Here is a 15478-nt window from a genome sequence, read left to right on the forward strand (position 1 = left end):
AATCGACCGGCATTCTTTCGGGTTGTACCACTGACACTTTGGTGCTGTGGGCTGAGGGCGACTATTTTGGGACATGATGTGCATCGAAAAATCCTCCCAGCAATCTTTGCAGCAGCGTGCAGATGGGCCAACTTGGTCCAGGTCCTTTTCATTCTCCTCTTTGCATATGTCCCTCGTCTCGCCATCATCTTCTCTGTCTTATGAGGCCAGGCTGGATGGAGACAGCGCCGCAACAGAACAGCCGACAAACGAGCCGACCATAACCAGCCCGGGCGATGGACGTGCGCTTGATGAGAAGGGGCCGCTAAGCCGTTCGTCGGGAGCTATCGAACAATGATCATCGGGGGGTTTCGCTGCTACTGGCCGCGATGAGACTACGAGTCGATTGGGTGTTTGGGCAGGCATGGCCTTGGCCACGCAACCGCGTCCCGATCTTGTCATAAAATCTGGCATAAGGTAATGTCCGTGGCTGTGCTAACTAACGGTCGAGGTTCAGGGCGGGCGACTAGCCGATACCCGGGCCGGGTGAAGATGGGGTGCTGGCGATATGGACAGGAACAAGGACATATTCCGGCTCCAGACGGGGGGAAACGAGACAAATGAAACATGTGGCATACGCACCAAACTTAATGATTGACTTTGAGGCAAGCTTCTGTGTTCCAGACCGTTTTGCTAAGCTGCTGTTGATGAACGTCGGAATGTTTGCGGGCTACGAGGTGGTGTTCCGTGTCGACGTAGCGGCTTGTCCGCGGATTTCTGCAACGGCCAAGCACGTGGTGCATCTATTACTGACACCAAGAGGCAATAAGCATATCTCAGTGACAGGACAAATCCCCGACTGACGTTTGATCTCTCCGAAGAACAACGTCGATGGACTGGCGCAGACAAGGTAAGAGTAAGGTACAACCAACCGGCTGCTGCTCAGTGCTGGAGGGTTTCTCAAACGCGAGGCGTTGGAAGGCTTTGAAAGCCCTGTGTCAAGGGAAAGGCTTGGTATCCGAACTGGGGTCCTCGCACTGCCTTGTGGTGCTGGTCGTACTTGTCGTGCTTGTCGAATGCCTGTCGACCAATTCGAGACTCTTCTCCGGGCTGTTGGCTAGGGGCTGAGATTGGCCGGGGGGGCTTCGTAGGAGCGGGAATCTGCACGTTGCCGCAAAAGATTACGGCCGGCTGTGCCCACCGGCCACGCAACAGGCGTGATGTTGCAAGGGTCTGGTGAGCTCGTTGCTGCTAGTGGCAGGGTGGAATGTGACGGATTTGACAGGCCCAAGGCCGACGGAACCGCTATGCGGCAACAAATGGGCTTCCTTCCAAAAATCTGTTCGCCTACGTTCCTTTCCCAGGGCAAGATCGACCAGCCAGCACCGGAACTGGAGGAGATGTATTGCAGTCTATTCAAGGTGGTCTTGACTCTGTATCTCGTAAAGAGAGAGCTGGGATCCAGACTTGAGCTGCGAGAGCGGCCCAGTATGTCTCGGCGTGTTAGTCAATGTCGGGTCCTTTCAGGGGAGCGCTTTTCCTGAGCTGACTGGAGGGGTCTTGAGTTAGGATTTGGGGCCACCGAAGTAGAACGTGTCAGGATTCGGGAGTCCCAGGACTGAAGGAGAATCGAACCTAACGACAAGGACCAGAGAGACGAGACCAGCTGTTGTGGAAAACTTGCAGAGTATTGTCCCTGCTGCGGCAGGCTGCGGTCGATGTGTGAAGGCAGCAAGGCTTGGCTAATCCGGCCTGCTGGTGCTGTATGCCTGGATGTTGCTTGGCGATGTCAAGTGAGAAACCTTCAGAGAATGACAAGATTCGGGACCAGTGTGATAATGCGTAAGGGTCAGGGGTGGTAGAGGCTGACGGGGAGAAGCATGAAGATGCCCGTGATATGATGGTCGTCGTAAGGTGGGTAGCGGCAATAATGATCCCCAATTCCAGGAGAGAAGGTATAGCTGGTGAGATATGATTTTCTGGAAGGTAATGCAAAACAAGTCTGATGGGTTTGTAACGCATCTAAGCCTTGATCCTCGACTAAGAGACACGAAGCTGAGAGACTCGAGACTCGGGGGGTAGGCCAGTGAGAAAGTACCATCACCGTGATATTAAGGCCAGCGCCCGACAAATAAGCTCTACACTTTTCTTTGCCTGAATTGTAAGCCAACGAGGGAGGCAAAATACGGATACATCAAAGCAGTGACCGCCTGGTGCAAGAGACGCAACTGACCGGCCAGCGATCCCACGCACCAACGCGCCGGGGCCGGGACGGATCAGCATTTCCTGTGGTTGAGTCATCCCTGCACCGGGGTGTGGGTGAGCTTCTGTGCACCTGGCCAGTGTCTGTGTCTTGTCGTCCTGTCTTCTTTCTATCAAGGAGCCGATCAAACGCCGTCGGAAAGGGGAAGGTCAAAAGTAACAGACGGTACTAAGAATAAGCCATCGCTGGCGAGGGGAACGCTGAAAGTTGAGCTGGTATACCTCACACTACATCGTTCATCCTGCCGCAAGTGACAAGTGGCAGATGGAGATCAATGTTGGTGGAAAACCCCGCAAGCTCAAGTTATCAGCTTGGACTTGAAAGTTGGAGCGGCCATGTGCGCCAGGGCCTCTCGAGGTTCTTTCCTGGGCCAGCATTTCGGACACCGTCCGTTACGTGAGGCACGAGGCAAAGACATGGCTTGCCGCTTGTCAATACCTGCGAGTCTGCGGCGGCGCGACGGCGGTGGTTTGCCTGTGCGCCAAAGAGGGCGTGGATGTCTTGGTTGCGCGGGACGGGTGGTTCCCCAGGGCCTAAAAGCAACTGCGGTTTGGAGCGTCAAAGTCTTGTAAGTACCTGTGGCCCTGTGCCCGGCAGGACGTGGTCGACAATGGCGTCAAGAAATCTGCGAGATTGGAATGACGCTAGCTCATCCCCCCCCCCCCCCGGCTACGTGGTGGCCTGGTCCACATGCTTGGGATGTTGGGGCCGTGGAGCAAGGCGGTGCTAGGAGTTTGAGGAGATGGACTCGAGTCAAGGTTGGAACTGTATTGTCTAGGGTCAGGGTCCTTATCCTTGGCCGGTCTGTTCCTGTCCCCGTCTGTTCCTAAAGGGAAAAACATCGGCGGGGAATCGGGACGGCCAGGATCCCGGGCAGGGATGTGAAAAGTAGTGAGAAGTTCAAGGTCCGTAAAACTCCAGAAGCCTGTGTGGCCTTTGTATGTGTCTTGATGTGATGATACTGATGACAACGTCTGTGCCGAAACTACCATCCCCAGTTGGAGTTGCCAATGTGGCGCTGCATTAGCCTCGCGCAAGCAAGTAACGGGCAATGTGAACAGATGAGAGAGAGGCATACGAAAGATGGGATAAGACAATGCTCATGAGTTATTCTCAATACTAGTAGTTTTGCACAGTCGCTTCATGTTCGTGTGATATCGACCGCATTTGGCCAGGTTAAGTTGTGCTGCGTGCACCTCGCCTCTCAAGTAATGTCTCTAAAGGTAGGTATCGAATAACAACGTATCTGAGTGCAAATTACGGCATTATTCTAGATTGTGGTTGTGGTTTCGAACTAAACCGCTGGTAGCTTCTAGGGTGCCAGGTAGGTTCCGGGCCGTGAGACATTCTCGATTTTTCATGTCTGATGAAAAGAATGGGCGGCAGCAATCCAAGGCGGGAGGGGGAAACTCAGCCGTTCTACCGGCGGCGTCGGCCGGGTAGAGGGCGGCAGACCAAACGGACCTCCACAGCGGGCTGGTTGAGTTCCGCCCACAAGTGTGTGGGGCAGCGACCGGGATACGCAAACTCGCTTGGAGAAAACTGGTGAGTCGTGACGAGGTAACCGAAGCTAGACTTGGGCATCAACCGTTCGAGTTCAAGCTTCTTTCCTAGCGGCATCACCTTGATGCCGAAGCTGTACGAACTATGGTTGGCTTGACCGATGGACGGTGCTTAGTCGTTGACGAAAAGTGATGGGCACGGTGACGTGACAGCCCGATGTCATTGGAGAAACACCAAGGGTGGGAGCCTGGGAGGCGAGCGAGAGACGAGCCCCAAAGCCACCGGGCACTGGGGTAAAGACTGTCTGCACTAAAGTTAGTTGTATTTCGTACACAACTTGGTGCGGACACCATAGTGCCACCACTGCCATGGCATGTGCAGCTGCTCATCGCATCGCCAGTAACAGAATCAGGGGTTATAGCGGTTGCCAGGACCAGGCCTTGACTCCGAGTTCCGAGCTGTTGCACGGGAGGGTGTTGAGCCGTGGCGCCGTCCCTTTTGGTGTATGGATGTCGCGTGTACAATGGAGATGGCGCGCTGTGTCTCGCGGGAAGGGGGCGGCACTCTCCCTGCAGAGGCGCTAGATAGGTATTGGACAGCTCTATTCTGTGTGGCTGACGGTGGAACAGAGAGAGAGAGAGAGAGAGAGGCTTCGACGGTCGACGTAGAGCATACGCTCCAGAGTAAGGTTGGTTGGTGGCACACTGGCAGTTCTCAACTTGTGTGAAAGGTCCTGCCATGGAGCTTGTCTTGTGCTACCTAGTTAGTTCGAGCTTGTTAGTTCGTTCCCGGCAGTTTCAAGAGCGTCTCCGGCAGGCTTCTTCACTGTGGCTGACTGCCAGTTCTGGAGTCCAAGGTTTTCAAAAGCTTAGGATAGGGCGGTCAGACAGACGCAGTTTTGCTCATCAGCGTTCATCTGAGGAGGGATAAAGTTGAGAGTCTCAGTCCGAATGTCCCGCATGTGAATAGAAAGTAAAGCGGGAGCCAAGCTCGTCTGACAGTCGCAGGTTCCATAGTGCCCGGGCTGAGGTGGTTGACTTGAGAGTATGTCAAGAATAGCAACAACCAAAAAGTCATTTGGTGATTGCTTGTTTTGATTAATCGGGTGAAATCATGCCATTCCCAAACGAGAAACGACGAGTCGGAGAATTGAAGGGATTGACTATGGCCCCTTTGGAACAGACGAGAAAAGCGCAGACGTGAAGTTGTGAGCCTGATGAGGAGGCGGAAAGCTCAGACTTGGACGCCGTGCAGTGATAACGGTAAGCTCTGCGGTGATCCGGTGTGCTGGCGTGGAGGAAAGAGTTTTCTCTCCCACACACCCCCTCGGGACCCCTTCTCTACATACATTTGCCTCTTAGTCGTTGGGAACAGAGCTTCTAACCACATGTTTCTGTTCGGTATAGATGCCTATTGCGCGTGCACTGGGGATAAGGCGGCAAAGAAACAAGTGACATCCATGCTGGTAGACCCTTGTTAGTCGAGCAGAGTTTGTCCCCCTCTCGGCCCCAAGCGATGGTGGTGGTGTTGGTGTCGATGGTGAAGAAGGTGGTTGCGGGTTGAGGAGGGAACGAGATGGTGGTGCTAGGAATAGCACGGCATGCCCCGTGCCGGGCGAAGTACGGGATAACAACTCAAGTATCGATTCGTCGAGGCTTGTTGCCCCCTTGGATTCGTTTGGGTCATTGGACCCCCTCAGTCTATTGTCATGATTCGACTTCCCTGATGGACAGGAGTGACTCGAGCGTTGGTACGATTACTGGAGCATAACTGCGTATCCGTGAGGGCAGAGGAAGGGAGGGACTCGCAATATCGAGGCTGGAAGCTGGATGCTGGATGCTTGCTGCTGGGTGATGCCGGGATGGAGAGCAAATTTGCGTCGGCTACGTTGGCCGTAGTGTGGCAGCATGGAGTATCCGCAGCTCGCACAAACAGGTCGGCATTTGGTTGAATGAGGAGCAGGGAGGCTTGATGCAAGTGGGATGAAGATGGACAAGATCGGCGCCTCGTGGATAGTAAGAGATGGGCCAGAACTGAGCGCCGGGAATTTGAAGAGGCACCAAGGGTTGGTAAGGTGTGAGGAGTGGTGGTTGAGTTTGGTGAGTGCTTGTCAGAGTCAGAGGGAATTGCCCGCCCGTCTCCTGTCTACCTCAGGTACTTCACAGTAGGTACTCCTGTCTGCCACTCCTTCCCCCACTCCGCGTCCCGATTGAGGAGGACGGAGTACGTACTTCTCAAGGCTCAGGGTCGCTGTCACCCTGCCCGAATGCCTAAGATCCCCTGGCACTTGCCCTGAGCTGAGTCCCTGAGTGACGCCTGAGGCCTTAGGCAAGAAGTGAGACGATGGAAAAGAGGGGCGAGTGCGCGATGGGAGACTTGGGTAAAGATACGTATCTCACCGCGATACTTGGGTTGGAGTCCGAATGGGAATACTCCGTACCGGTACGGAGTATAGAACTGGAAGGAGAGCGTCCTTGGGTGGACGGGTGGACGGGATGATGTACTTCCGAGTCCAATATCTGATGAGAAGGAAGGTAGGTACCTTACCTACCTACCTTTGAACCTCTCACTGTACCTTCCTTGCATTCCAACCGCAAGGAAGCACTTTGATGGTAATTCTCTTTGCGCGTTCTTCCTCCTCCTCCTTCACTGAACAATTACAGGCGTCAGACCATGGCTATAGTAGTCCGCTGTGGGCAACAACGATGAATTGCAATGTTGCAACGCTGCAATAATGGCCTGAGGTACGGTTGCAGAGAAGGGAATGTACCTTGCATGTGTGTGAGCCGTGGTATCCAGGCACGGAATACTGCTTCCATCGATGAGATTGACTGTGAGATCGGCGCCTGGAGCCAATGGAGCTCGGCAGACGGCACTTGCTTAATCTCCTGAGCCTTATGCGCCAATGGATCAAGGTCCATTGGCTCGACGGTGGTCCTCTGGTATCTGACAGGCGTACCCGTATTGTAGGGTCCTCATCGACTTCAGCCGTCTTTCCATGATCCCAGGGGCCAGGACACCGGTGACCGGTGCCGGAGTCGTGCAAGGCTAAGCAGCCAGGTGAAGGGGGAGGGTGTCGTGGACTTGTGGGTGCTTTGCAGTGTCAGAATTTGTCTGTCTGCCCGGCGTGATTGCTTGAGATGAGGTCTCCAAAGGGCCACCGAGGCACCTACCTACCTTACCTTACGTATACGCACACAATTAAGAAGTGAGCCACTTCGGAGGTGAGGGACCTGACGGCATATTAGGTAAGGTAAGGCATCTCAGACAGTACGGAGTACATGGCTACTGTGTAAGGTAGTCCCACAAAATGGAAAGACTCCAACAGTTCACTCTTTCCTACCGAAGTAAACTTGGAGGCTTGAGGTGGAGTGTTCCTTCTCTACCTAATAGAGGAAGGACATGGAGCAGCTGCCAGGAACCTATCTGAGCTACGTACCTTGCCTTGGAGTCTGGACGAGAGTCTGGATTACGTACGCCACTAACCCCGAAACAGACTAGACACCAGGCTCTGACAGGGAGGTCCTCCGATGTGCCTCCGTATCCATCCCCAATCCGCAATCCACAACAGCTCCACGTTGTATACGTACCCGGTCTCGTTTCTTGACAACTTCAGACTTCCATGACTTCGACCTCTCACTATCAATCCACAAAGTCAACCCCGACCCTAGACGAAGCAAAAGCTGGAGCCGGACTTATGCACCTTGACCCGGCGGAACTTGGGTCTGGACGCTAGATGCATGCTGAAGCTACATTCGAAATGGACTGGCTGACTGGATCCCGATTCCCGGCTGCTCGCTTTGAGCCCATTCTTTCTTTCTGCCAGATCCCACATCCCTCAGCGGTACAGTCATCAACCTTCTTCAAAGTCCAACCTCTCTACGCAGTATTCCTCCAACGGGCCCTTTCAACTAAGTGTACGGATACCCATGTGGGCACTTCTTCATCCTCTCCAATTCTCGCAGTCCCTGGACACTTGCGACCGCACTTTGCACATACACACGGCCACATTTCCGGGTCCCACATAGTGTTGAACCAGACTCGGCAAACCTCTCCGTAGCAACTTGCATTCATATCGACATCAAGCCACGGTTCGTTGTTAGCTCAGCATGTTTTCCCCAAGTCGAGAATCAGGGGGAGGCTACATGTTAAGATACCTTACCTGCTCCAGAACAACTTAGATGCGACACATATGCCGGAAGCACAGCCGAACCCTGAGTTTTGAGCCGTTGACTTGTAGGCCGTCGATCTGCGACGTAGCTACGCAAGACAAACCTACGAGGACCACTTGGCACTTGCTCCGAGTCCGACGAGTCTCGAACCCACACCATGCTAGACCTTCTACTTGGCTCGATATTCCGCCTAGACCAGAACCTCTCTCACCATTGCCGCTGCTTCGCTTTCTGCCCACTCTAACTTGCTCGATACGATGCATGTGTCTGTCGTTTTCCTTTCCAGGACCTAGCAATCTCTCAACCTGCGGCTTGGGATCTGCATTGGCGATTCAGAGACGTGCATCAATCCCTTGACCATAGCTGGCAGCATCGATCTCTTTCCAAGGTCTACGAAGCCGGCAGGTCCCATAGGTTGCAAATCACAAGATACCACGGTAGCAAGCTCATGGATCATGCCTAGCCCCATGGCCCCCTCTCCGTTGCATGCCAACGTTCGCATCCCTCAGACAAAACGGATGCAGTACGGATGCAGTACGGATACATCGCACTCTATGAATTCATACAGAAGCCGATGGGCGAGCGGGCGGGCGAGCCACCCGACTATTTCAACGGCCTCGACTGAACACAATCAGCCTTTTCCCAATCGCCTGGCCTGCCGAAGCAATCAGCCCGCACGCCCGCTCTTATCCATTGGGATTTGAAGTGCCGGCTGCACATCAGTTTTGCACCGCATGCCGCACTGGGATGGCTGGAAAGCCACTGCTGCAACCCACGCATCTTTCTCCAGATCGTCAGCGGACAGCTCTAGCACCGAACGCCGCTGTAAGTCCGACATAAACTACTGGGCAACTCGCCCAACTGCCTTCGAAGGCACTCACACAACGCAGTGAAGGTATCCGCACACCCACAGTTTCACGCCACGCTACTCCGTACAGCACCTTGTTTCTGCACTCTCGCCCTACTTCTGCCGATCCAGGAGCCGTCGGCCCCACGCCGCCCACTATGGCTTGTTCCCGATATCCGTCTTCTCGGGGTCTTTGAGAATCTATTAGTACGGATACTCGCAAGTGTGATGATGGCTGGACTGCTTCACCATCATGCGGGAATTCTTGGCACATCTCACAGTACGGTTGAGCAATACGCATATCATTCCTCCCGGCTCGCCACGTTCATCTGGTTTTAGCAACCAAAGCCTCGGATGGATCCTTTGTCAACTGGGCATGCCAGGCAAGAATCAGCGAAAGGGGGGGGGGGGGGTTCCGCCAGCCGGGGATTTTGATGACGACCGCCTCCTGGGCTAGTGGCAGTGCTACCAAGCCCGCAGATTGACAAGTTCATGTCTACAGGCCACTCGACTCGAGGGATTCCGTCCCCGTACCTCCTGATCAGTCGGCAGCATCCGGATGTTCCCAAAGGCCATCAAAGTGGCTCCATCGAGAATCATGTTCTCGCAATGTCACAACCACCCAATTTCCCCGAATCATGTCCCACAAGTTCCGTTCCTGACGGAGAACACGCACGGATGTCGCTCGCCAGGGGAAACACCGCCGGGGGGTTCATCAGCGCTAGTGCCCTGGGTGACAGGGCCACAGGATGGCCAGGCCTGGCCTGGCCTCGAACCGTTGACAGCGAATCCACGAACAGGCAACGTCCCAATGTCATCTTGCGGCTTGCCATGGCCCGCGGGCCTTGTACATGAAGATTTCGCTGCTCGCTACTCCGATTCGAAGCCCTTCGAGTTCGGCCAGATGCCCGGGGTTATATCTGCGACGGCCAAGATCCCGCTTGGAGACCGTGGATACTGGAAACTAACCAGGCTCGGCTTCTCCAACATGCCATTGTCAAATTAAGCTGGCGCTACGGATACCTGCTAAGGTTACGGCCTAGTGTCCACTGTCCACCGTTGGAAGAGCATTTCAGCGAGTGGCCTGCCCAACTGTCCAACAGCATTCCTTCGGCTTGAGCCCCGAGAGCGGCTGGTCTTTGCATGGCTCTAGCAGGCCGCCCCAGCAGAAAACATCGAAATCGCTGCCGATGGCCCGAAATTTCCTCCGACACGCTCGCCAGGACTCCCACGTCCCTTGTTTCTTTTCCGACTTTCTGCCAGACTGCCACGCTTCTGACGTAGCATTGGGCTCCGTCACGGCAGAGTAGCCTCGCAACCATCATGTCAAAGACTCCATACGGGCACGGAGTACGGAAGCACTACTCTGTACGTACACAATACACAGTAGACTGCGGCTGGGCTTGTTGCCCTCAGTTGCTGTCTGCTTTACACTCTTAGCCCCCCCGTCATCTAGATATGCCTGCGTATTTTCCAACGATCCATGTCTCAATGCATCGTGACACCTGGGCACTTTGCTCGGTCAGCCAGCCGAGGGTGAGCAAGCCGACGCGACCAATGGTAGGGCCTCAAACCTCCGGGTGATAGTCGATATCATCGTCGTTGCGCAAGATTTGATCTCGCCAACCGCGTCTTCCCGCCCTGGAACGCTCCGCATCCGCCATCATGTGTCGAGAACTGGTCGATTGCCCCGGGCCCGGTGAGGCCCTGTCCTTGTCAAAATATGCTCCTGCAGCACGCAGTGCGCTATTGCACAGGCTTACGAGCTAGATGAGCTGGGAGGGAGGATGGAGGAGACTACCTTAGCCTGCAGTATGTGAGTGAGTGCGTCCCTAGCCTCTCCTGGGAAAAGTCGTGCCGCGAGAGACGATCCCTCCCCCTCCTGATGGCCTTCTCAAGAGGGCCACCACTCGCGTGGGCCGGGGATGCATCCATTAGCACGCCGCATCCCACTTCCCGAAGCCCATGCGCCCGGTCAGGTTGCGTGTACGTTTCTGCCGTGTACCACGGTACACAACGGCCAACCACACGCTCTTCACCTCCACGACAAGCAAACACATGAAGTAAAGGAGGTTTCCGACCCCTTGGCTTGCTTAGTTGGCCTTGTACTGTGGCCTTGTGGCGCATACGACCGCACACAAAGAAGATGAGACTCGCAATGATGTTGTGGTATTACTGCGCCGCACAACGGCCAGCGTCGGTCGACTGCGCGATGGGAAAACCCAGGCACAAGTGACTCCCACGTCAGGAAGAATAGACCATCCCACATGTTGCGGGTACTTGGTACATACAAATATCACATTGGCGTGGTCGGACCCGGTTACTACCCCACAGGTCCGCATCAACAATTGCATCTCAGAGGTTGTATTCACAAACATCGATATCCCTTCTGTTCATTCTCAACGATTCCCTTCAACCATCCAACGGACCGAAGCTGATGTCTAGGCTCGAGGTTCTCTTGGGACAGGGGTAAAAAGTATGGACATTGCTCGATTGTAAGAGTCAACGAGTCGCTGTCTCCAGCTTCACTTGGAAGATAAGGTGTTCTATTCATCCTTGTCAGCACCACATACGTCTTTCCTCTGTCGTAGGTCGCCGTGCCACCGAATGGTTACCAAGGGTCCAATAGTTGCGAATGACGATTGGCGCAACTCCCGGAGAAGTCGCCGCTTCTTAGGCTGGTTGTTCGGCCACTCTCATTCACGTCCTCTACATACCTCGGAGGTTCGCAACTTGGCTAGCTTTCCCGAACCATGGTAGAGGGCTGCGTGACGAAAGCGCAGATCAGTGGCAGACGGTAACACGACAGGTGGTCGCGTACATGGTGCGGGTGTACTGTACAGAAGCAGATTGGATCCATTTCACGACTCGCAGCATTCCGGCCGGGACGGTATGTTTGCAGCAATGTAACGCGATCCCCGAGTCGTACAGCACCTCTTCAACAGATCGCCGCCATTGATTCAGTGTCAATCGCAGACAAGAGGATTTGCCTGACCGGGGCCATGGGTACTGCAAGCATGCCGGGGGTCAAAGGACAAGCCCATGTCAGCAAGGTTACAGTATCGTGTCAATCGCTTCAAGGCCAGAACTCTTCCATGGGAGAATGGGGACGACGATGGCGTTGCCGACGTCTGCCACACGTCCGCGTTTGTGCACACGACCGACAGTTATCATTTGGACTCGGTAGGGACTACAGAGTACGCAGTATGGTCACGATAGGATCCTCCTCGACCACGCCATTCCTTGTCAGCCCCTTGGTCAACATTGGCTCTTGGTGCCGCGGATTAAGAGCATAAGCTATAACCAGGACTTTTATCCTAAACGAGCCGTGGAGCCGACGCATCTGATCACAACCGAATGCCGAATCTGCGGATAGGTGAGATCGGCTCCGCACTTTTTCACACGAATATTAATAGCCAAGCTTTGGAGTTTGGTTTTTGACGGATTTCCGCCGTCGAGTCAACCATCAGTAGACGGCCACCAGTCTGCTGTGATGTTGAACTGATTCGCAACATGAATCAACTATATCAGAGTTTTGTTCAGGCCCAGGGAAACCGTGTTTCCCCTCGGGAGAGTTGTCAAGAATTATCCACAACGGACCGCAGACTGAATGTCGACGGCGCGATTGGCGTACCTGGCAAGCTGGCTCGAGCTCCCAGGGCTTGTCGGCCCATATGAAACATGACAGCCCGGAGTGGTAACTTGCCAGGTTCCATCCGCGAAGCGAATCTAAAGTGCAGTCTATCTGAATACCACTGGGTGATAGCCGAGAAGTCTGCTACGGATGCTGCGTACGCAATACACTAGCACGCCGGCATGACCTCGACGGAGCTCTGTCGAAAGTAGCACCTTCTCCGAGCCCTCCTCACCACCACCACCTCCTCCTCCTCCTCTTCACCTCCTTCTACAGTCTACACCCTCTTGAGGGGCAGCGAAACGGACCATGTGCAGCGCAGGTTACACTACAAGCATCGTTGCAGCAACCCGAGTTGCAGACAAACCCAGGCAGAAGACTCGGTCAATCACGGTGCTCAGGAGACGCCATCAACCGCCCTCTGGATTCGAGGTGCCATTCGGTATCTCCGCCGGGAGGGAACAGCTCCTGGGTAGCGTGATGGGCACCCGGTGGCAAGCAGAATGGTGTGCAACCCCGCAAAGAGCAAAGTTATCTGGTCGTTCCGGCTAGCAAGTCCTCTGCCCACTTGGAATCGTGAGACTTTTGTCTTTTCAGCAAAGTTATCCACCAATCCAACCATCGTCTCCTCGCCTTAGTTATTGTCTAAAGAGAGTGGTCTATGAGCCATATCTAACGTAGTTAAGGAGACCGGACGAGGATATACATAGGAAGTATGCGTGTCATGTCACACAAATGCAACCACCGATAACTCGAGGACGGGTGCTGGCAATATCGCATCGCATAGCTTAAACTCGGGCAAGCTCACTGACAGAGACTAAGAAGCAGTGTGACGATGGCGGCAACGACCGTAAACGCACCTTCTTACCCGTAATGACTGTACCGTCAGCCGCGGCTTGCTACGGTATCAGTAAGACTAGCTGTCAACGTCCGGTCCCAAGACTCGCATGCATGTTACCATCCACCGATTAGCTTCCGATGGCCAGGCAGATTGGCAGGCTATCCGTATTACCTCGCACTCTTTTCCCGAAGCAATACAACGTTTGAAAACGGTCGACAGCCACTCGTGTGATTTGTCTTGAGTCTTTATCCGTACCCGCGCTTTCGAGCAGCGGTGCGGCGTGCCTCCAAACAACTGGGTCCGGCAAAGGATGCGGAGAGGATTGGGTCTACGGCGGCAGTTATTGGCAACAGGCGGTCAACAAGCCGAATGAAACAGCACTGCCAAAGAAGCCCTTGCTAGCTTGCATGAAATTGGGTCTGGCTGGGTTTGGCGGATCCCACATTCCTGCCAGCGGGAGAGGGGGAACACCTACGGATACATGGGTAGCAAGCAGCTCGACAAACCGAAGGATCATCTTCACTCGCAGGTTAGATACAAGCACGGCGAAAAAAAAAGAGTCCAACGGGATTGCTCCTCGCACGCTCGGGCGCTTCAACAAGAAGCTTGTGTCCCTCGTGGCCCAGGGTTGTCGATCTCGGGATAAAAAGGTTCACGGGCGCATCCCAAGTCTTTGGATAAGGTAGGAAGATGGAAAGTCTGACAGAAAAGGTGGTTGCTGTCTTCAAACGTACAGAATTAGAACATAGAGGGCGGGCAGCGGGCATCAAGATGCAACGGGACGACTGGTGACTGGTCGCGTGCAACAAGCATCGGGCGCGGGCGCGCGGAAACGGCCATGACAAGCTTAAAAAGACACAACGGATGAAGGGACGGAGGTCAACGGGACTCCATTCCAACCGCCATTCCATCATCTCACCTGGACGTTGGAGCTATTCCTGTCGATAAGCTTTTGCGCACGACTGGCGGAGGCTTCCCTTCTCGCTTGGGAGATCGGTGGTTGCGACGACTCACGTCACAGATGCCATGGGACAGCCCGTGCCACCATGGATGGGGCTGATAATCAAGCATATCAAGGGCCAAGAGACCCTTTTTAGAGGGAGGGGCCTCACGGGCTAAGACCAGGAACATTCCTTGGCTTGACAGTTCGGAGCAACAGCCTGAGGGGGCGTGTTCGGCCGTTATCCAACATCTCAGCTCCTTGATGGATATCCATACATATGTACATACGCTGCGGCGGCGTACGGATAGCCCTGGGAAAGTCTGAGAATGGTATCATTCAGCTCTCTCGGGTCCCAGTGATGCGAGGCAACACTAATGTCCACCTAGTATGGATATCCCTTCGTAGTCAGCCATCCCGTCGGCTGCTGCCTCGCCCGGTTCATCGGCGGCCACAAGACGGATCTGACCACCGAATCCCGGTCGTTTCTGCGGTTTTTTTTTTTCCTTTTTCCCTTGTTCTTCCTCCATGGGCGCACCGCCCGTCGCCCCCCCGCAGTCGAACACTGGGATGGATCTCTCTTCTGATCGGCCGTCGAAAAATGTCCAGTTGACGTTGAACTTTCAGCTCCGGGATGATCCCTACCGAGAAATCCTAGGAGCGGCGTGCGGCGCCACCACTTGCCAGCCTTTCAGCCCCCCAATGTGGGAAATAACCGGGGAATCGGCAGGTTTCTGGATGTCTCTGGATGTCTCTGCGCTCTGGGACAAGAAAAAGCAATACCGGAGGTCTAGACTTTGGAAGCGGTTCAGCGGCAGGCGGCAGGCTCTATCCGTCGCAACGGGGGGAGAGCATCCTTCAAAGACCAGACAGACAGAGAGGGGTCTCGCTGGAGCCAATGAAGGTTGGCGAGTGCAACACAGATTGGGTTTCGAGACCATCTAGACGAGTTCGAGGAGCGCGCCAGCCCGCACACTGCTGGCCGTTGGCGGACCGCTGAAGAAGAAACAGCCAAACCAAAGCATGATACCTAAGGAATGCAGTCTACCAATGTCGTATGTGGCGGCCGCCTGGACCTGTCAGTCTCTGAGAGTCTGTGAGGCTGCCCGTTGTTGAGGTCTGAACGTACATATGGCACGGTGACTTGACAATAGGTGACGGGGAAGCTGGCGGCCCCCTCGCGAAGGCCAGCCTCCCAGACTGTTCAAATGGAAAGCATTCCATTCGCGGACAACTTGCTCATGTCAGTCAGTTGCGGCTGCACGTCTCTTTGCCACTGCAACTGCGACTGCGACTGCG

The 15478-nt window shown here is 54.6% G+C and overlaps 6 protein-coding genes across 6 annotated transcripts, besides 1 other annotated feature; 2 read left to right on the forward strand and 4 right to left on the reverse strand.

The window, feature by feature from the left end:
- Nucleotides 1–2886: 2886 nt before the first annotated feature.
- Nucleotides 2887–3318, reverse strand: CTAM01_10296 (uncharacterized protein; the record flags this gene model as incomplete). The annotated part of the gene is made up of 1 exon (XM_060526312.1): nt 2887–3318. One exon carries the CDS (start codon nt 3316–3318, stop codon nt 2887–2889), a length of 432 nt encoding a protein of 143 aa, XP_060379085.1.
- A 543-nt stretch (nt 3319–3861) lies between these two features.
- Nucleotides 3862–4485, reverse strand: CTAM01_10297 (uncharacterized protein; the record flags this gene model as incomplete). The annotated part of the gene is made up of 1 exon (XM_060526313.1): nt 3862–4485. The coding sequence occupies one exon, from the start codon at nt 4483–4485 to the stop codon at nt 3862–3864; it is 624 nt and encodes a 207-aa protein (XP_060379086.1).
- Nucleotides 4486–5440: 955 nt separating this feature from the next.
- On the reverse strand, nt 5441–7288 carry CTAM01_10298 (uncharacterized protein; the record flags this gene model as incomplete). The annotated part of the gene is made up of 4 exons (XM_060526314.1): nt 5441–5890; nt 6321–6422; nt 6516–6828; nt 7185–7288. Coding segments are annotated over 4 exons (969 nt in total), but the record flags the coding sequence as incomplete, so codon positions are not given.
- A 2112-nt stretch (nt 7289–9400) lies between these two features.
- On the reverse strand, nt 9401–9754 carry CTAM01_10299 (uncharacterized protein; the record flags this gene model as incomplete). Its single annotated transcript, XM_060526315.1, has 2 exons — nt 9401–9634; nt 9734–9754. 2 exons carry the CDS (start codon nt 9752–9754, stop codon nt 9401–9403), a joined length of 255 nt encoding a protein of 84 aa, XP_060379088.1.
- Nucleotides 9755–10087: 333 nt separating this feature from the next.
- CTAM01_10300 (uncharacterized protein) lies at nt 10088–10467 on the forward strand (the record flags this gene model as incomplete). Its single annotated transcript, XM_060526316.1, has 2 exons — nt 10088–10136; nt 10295–10467. 2 exons carry the CDS (start codon nt 10088–10090, stop codon nt 10465–10467), a joined length of 222 nt encoding a protein of 73 aa, XP_060379089.1.
- Nucleotides 10468–13720: 3253 nt separating this feature from the next.
- On the forward strand, nt 13721–13885 carry CTAM01_10301 (uncharacterized protein; the record flags this gene model as incomplete). The annotated part of the gene is made up of 1 exon (XM_060526317.1): nt 13721–13885. One exon carries the CDS (start codon nt 13721–13723, stop codon nt 13883–13885), a length of 165 nt encoding a protein of 54 aa, XP_060379090.1.
- A 1235-nt stretch (nt 13886–15120) lies between these two features.
- Nucleotides 15121–15204: a sequence feature (Short protein (CTAM01_10302, KAK1491576.1) was converted to a misc_feature.).
- Nucleotides 15205–15478: the final 274 nt, after the last annotated feature.

This window comes from Colletotrichum tamarilloi, assembly GCF_030869305.1.
Source record: "Colletotrichum tamarilloi strain Tom-12 chromosome Unknown Scaffold_46.1, whole genome shotgun sequence".
Taxonomy (NCBI): Eukaryota; Fungi; Ascomycota; class Sordariomycetes; order Glomerellales; family Glomerellaceae; genus Colletotrichum; species Colletotrichum tamarilloi.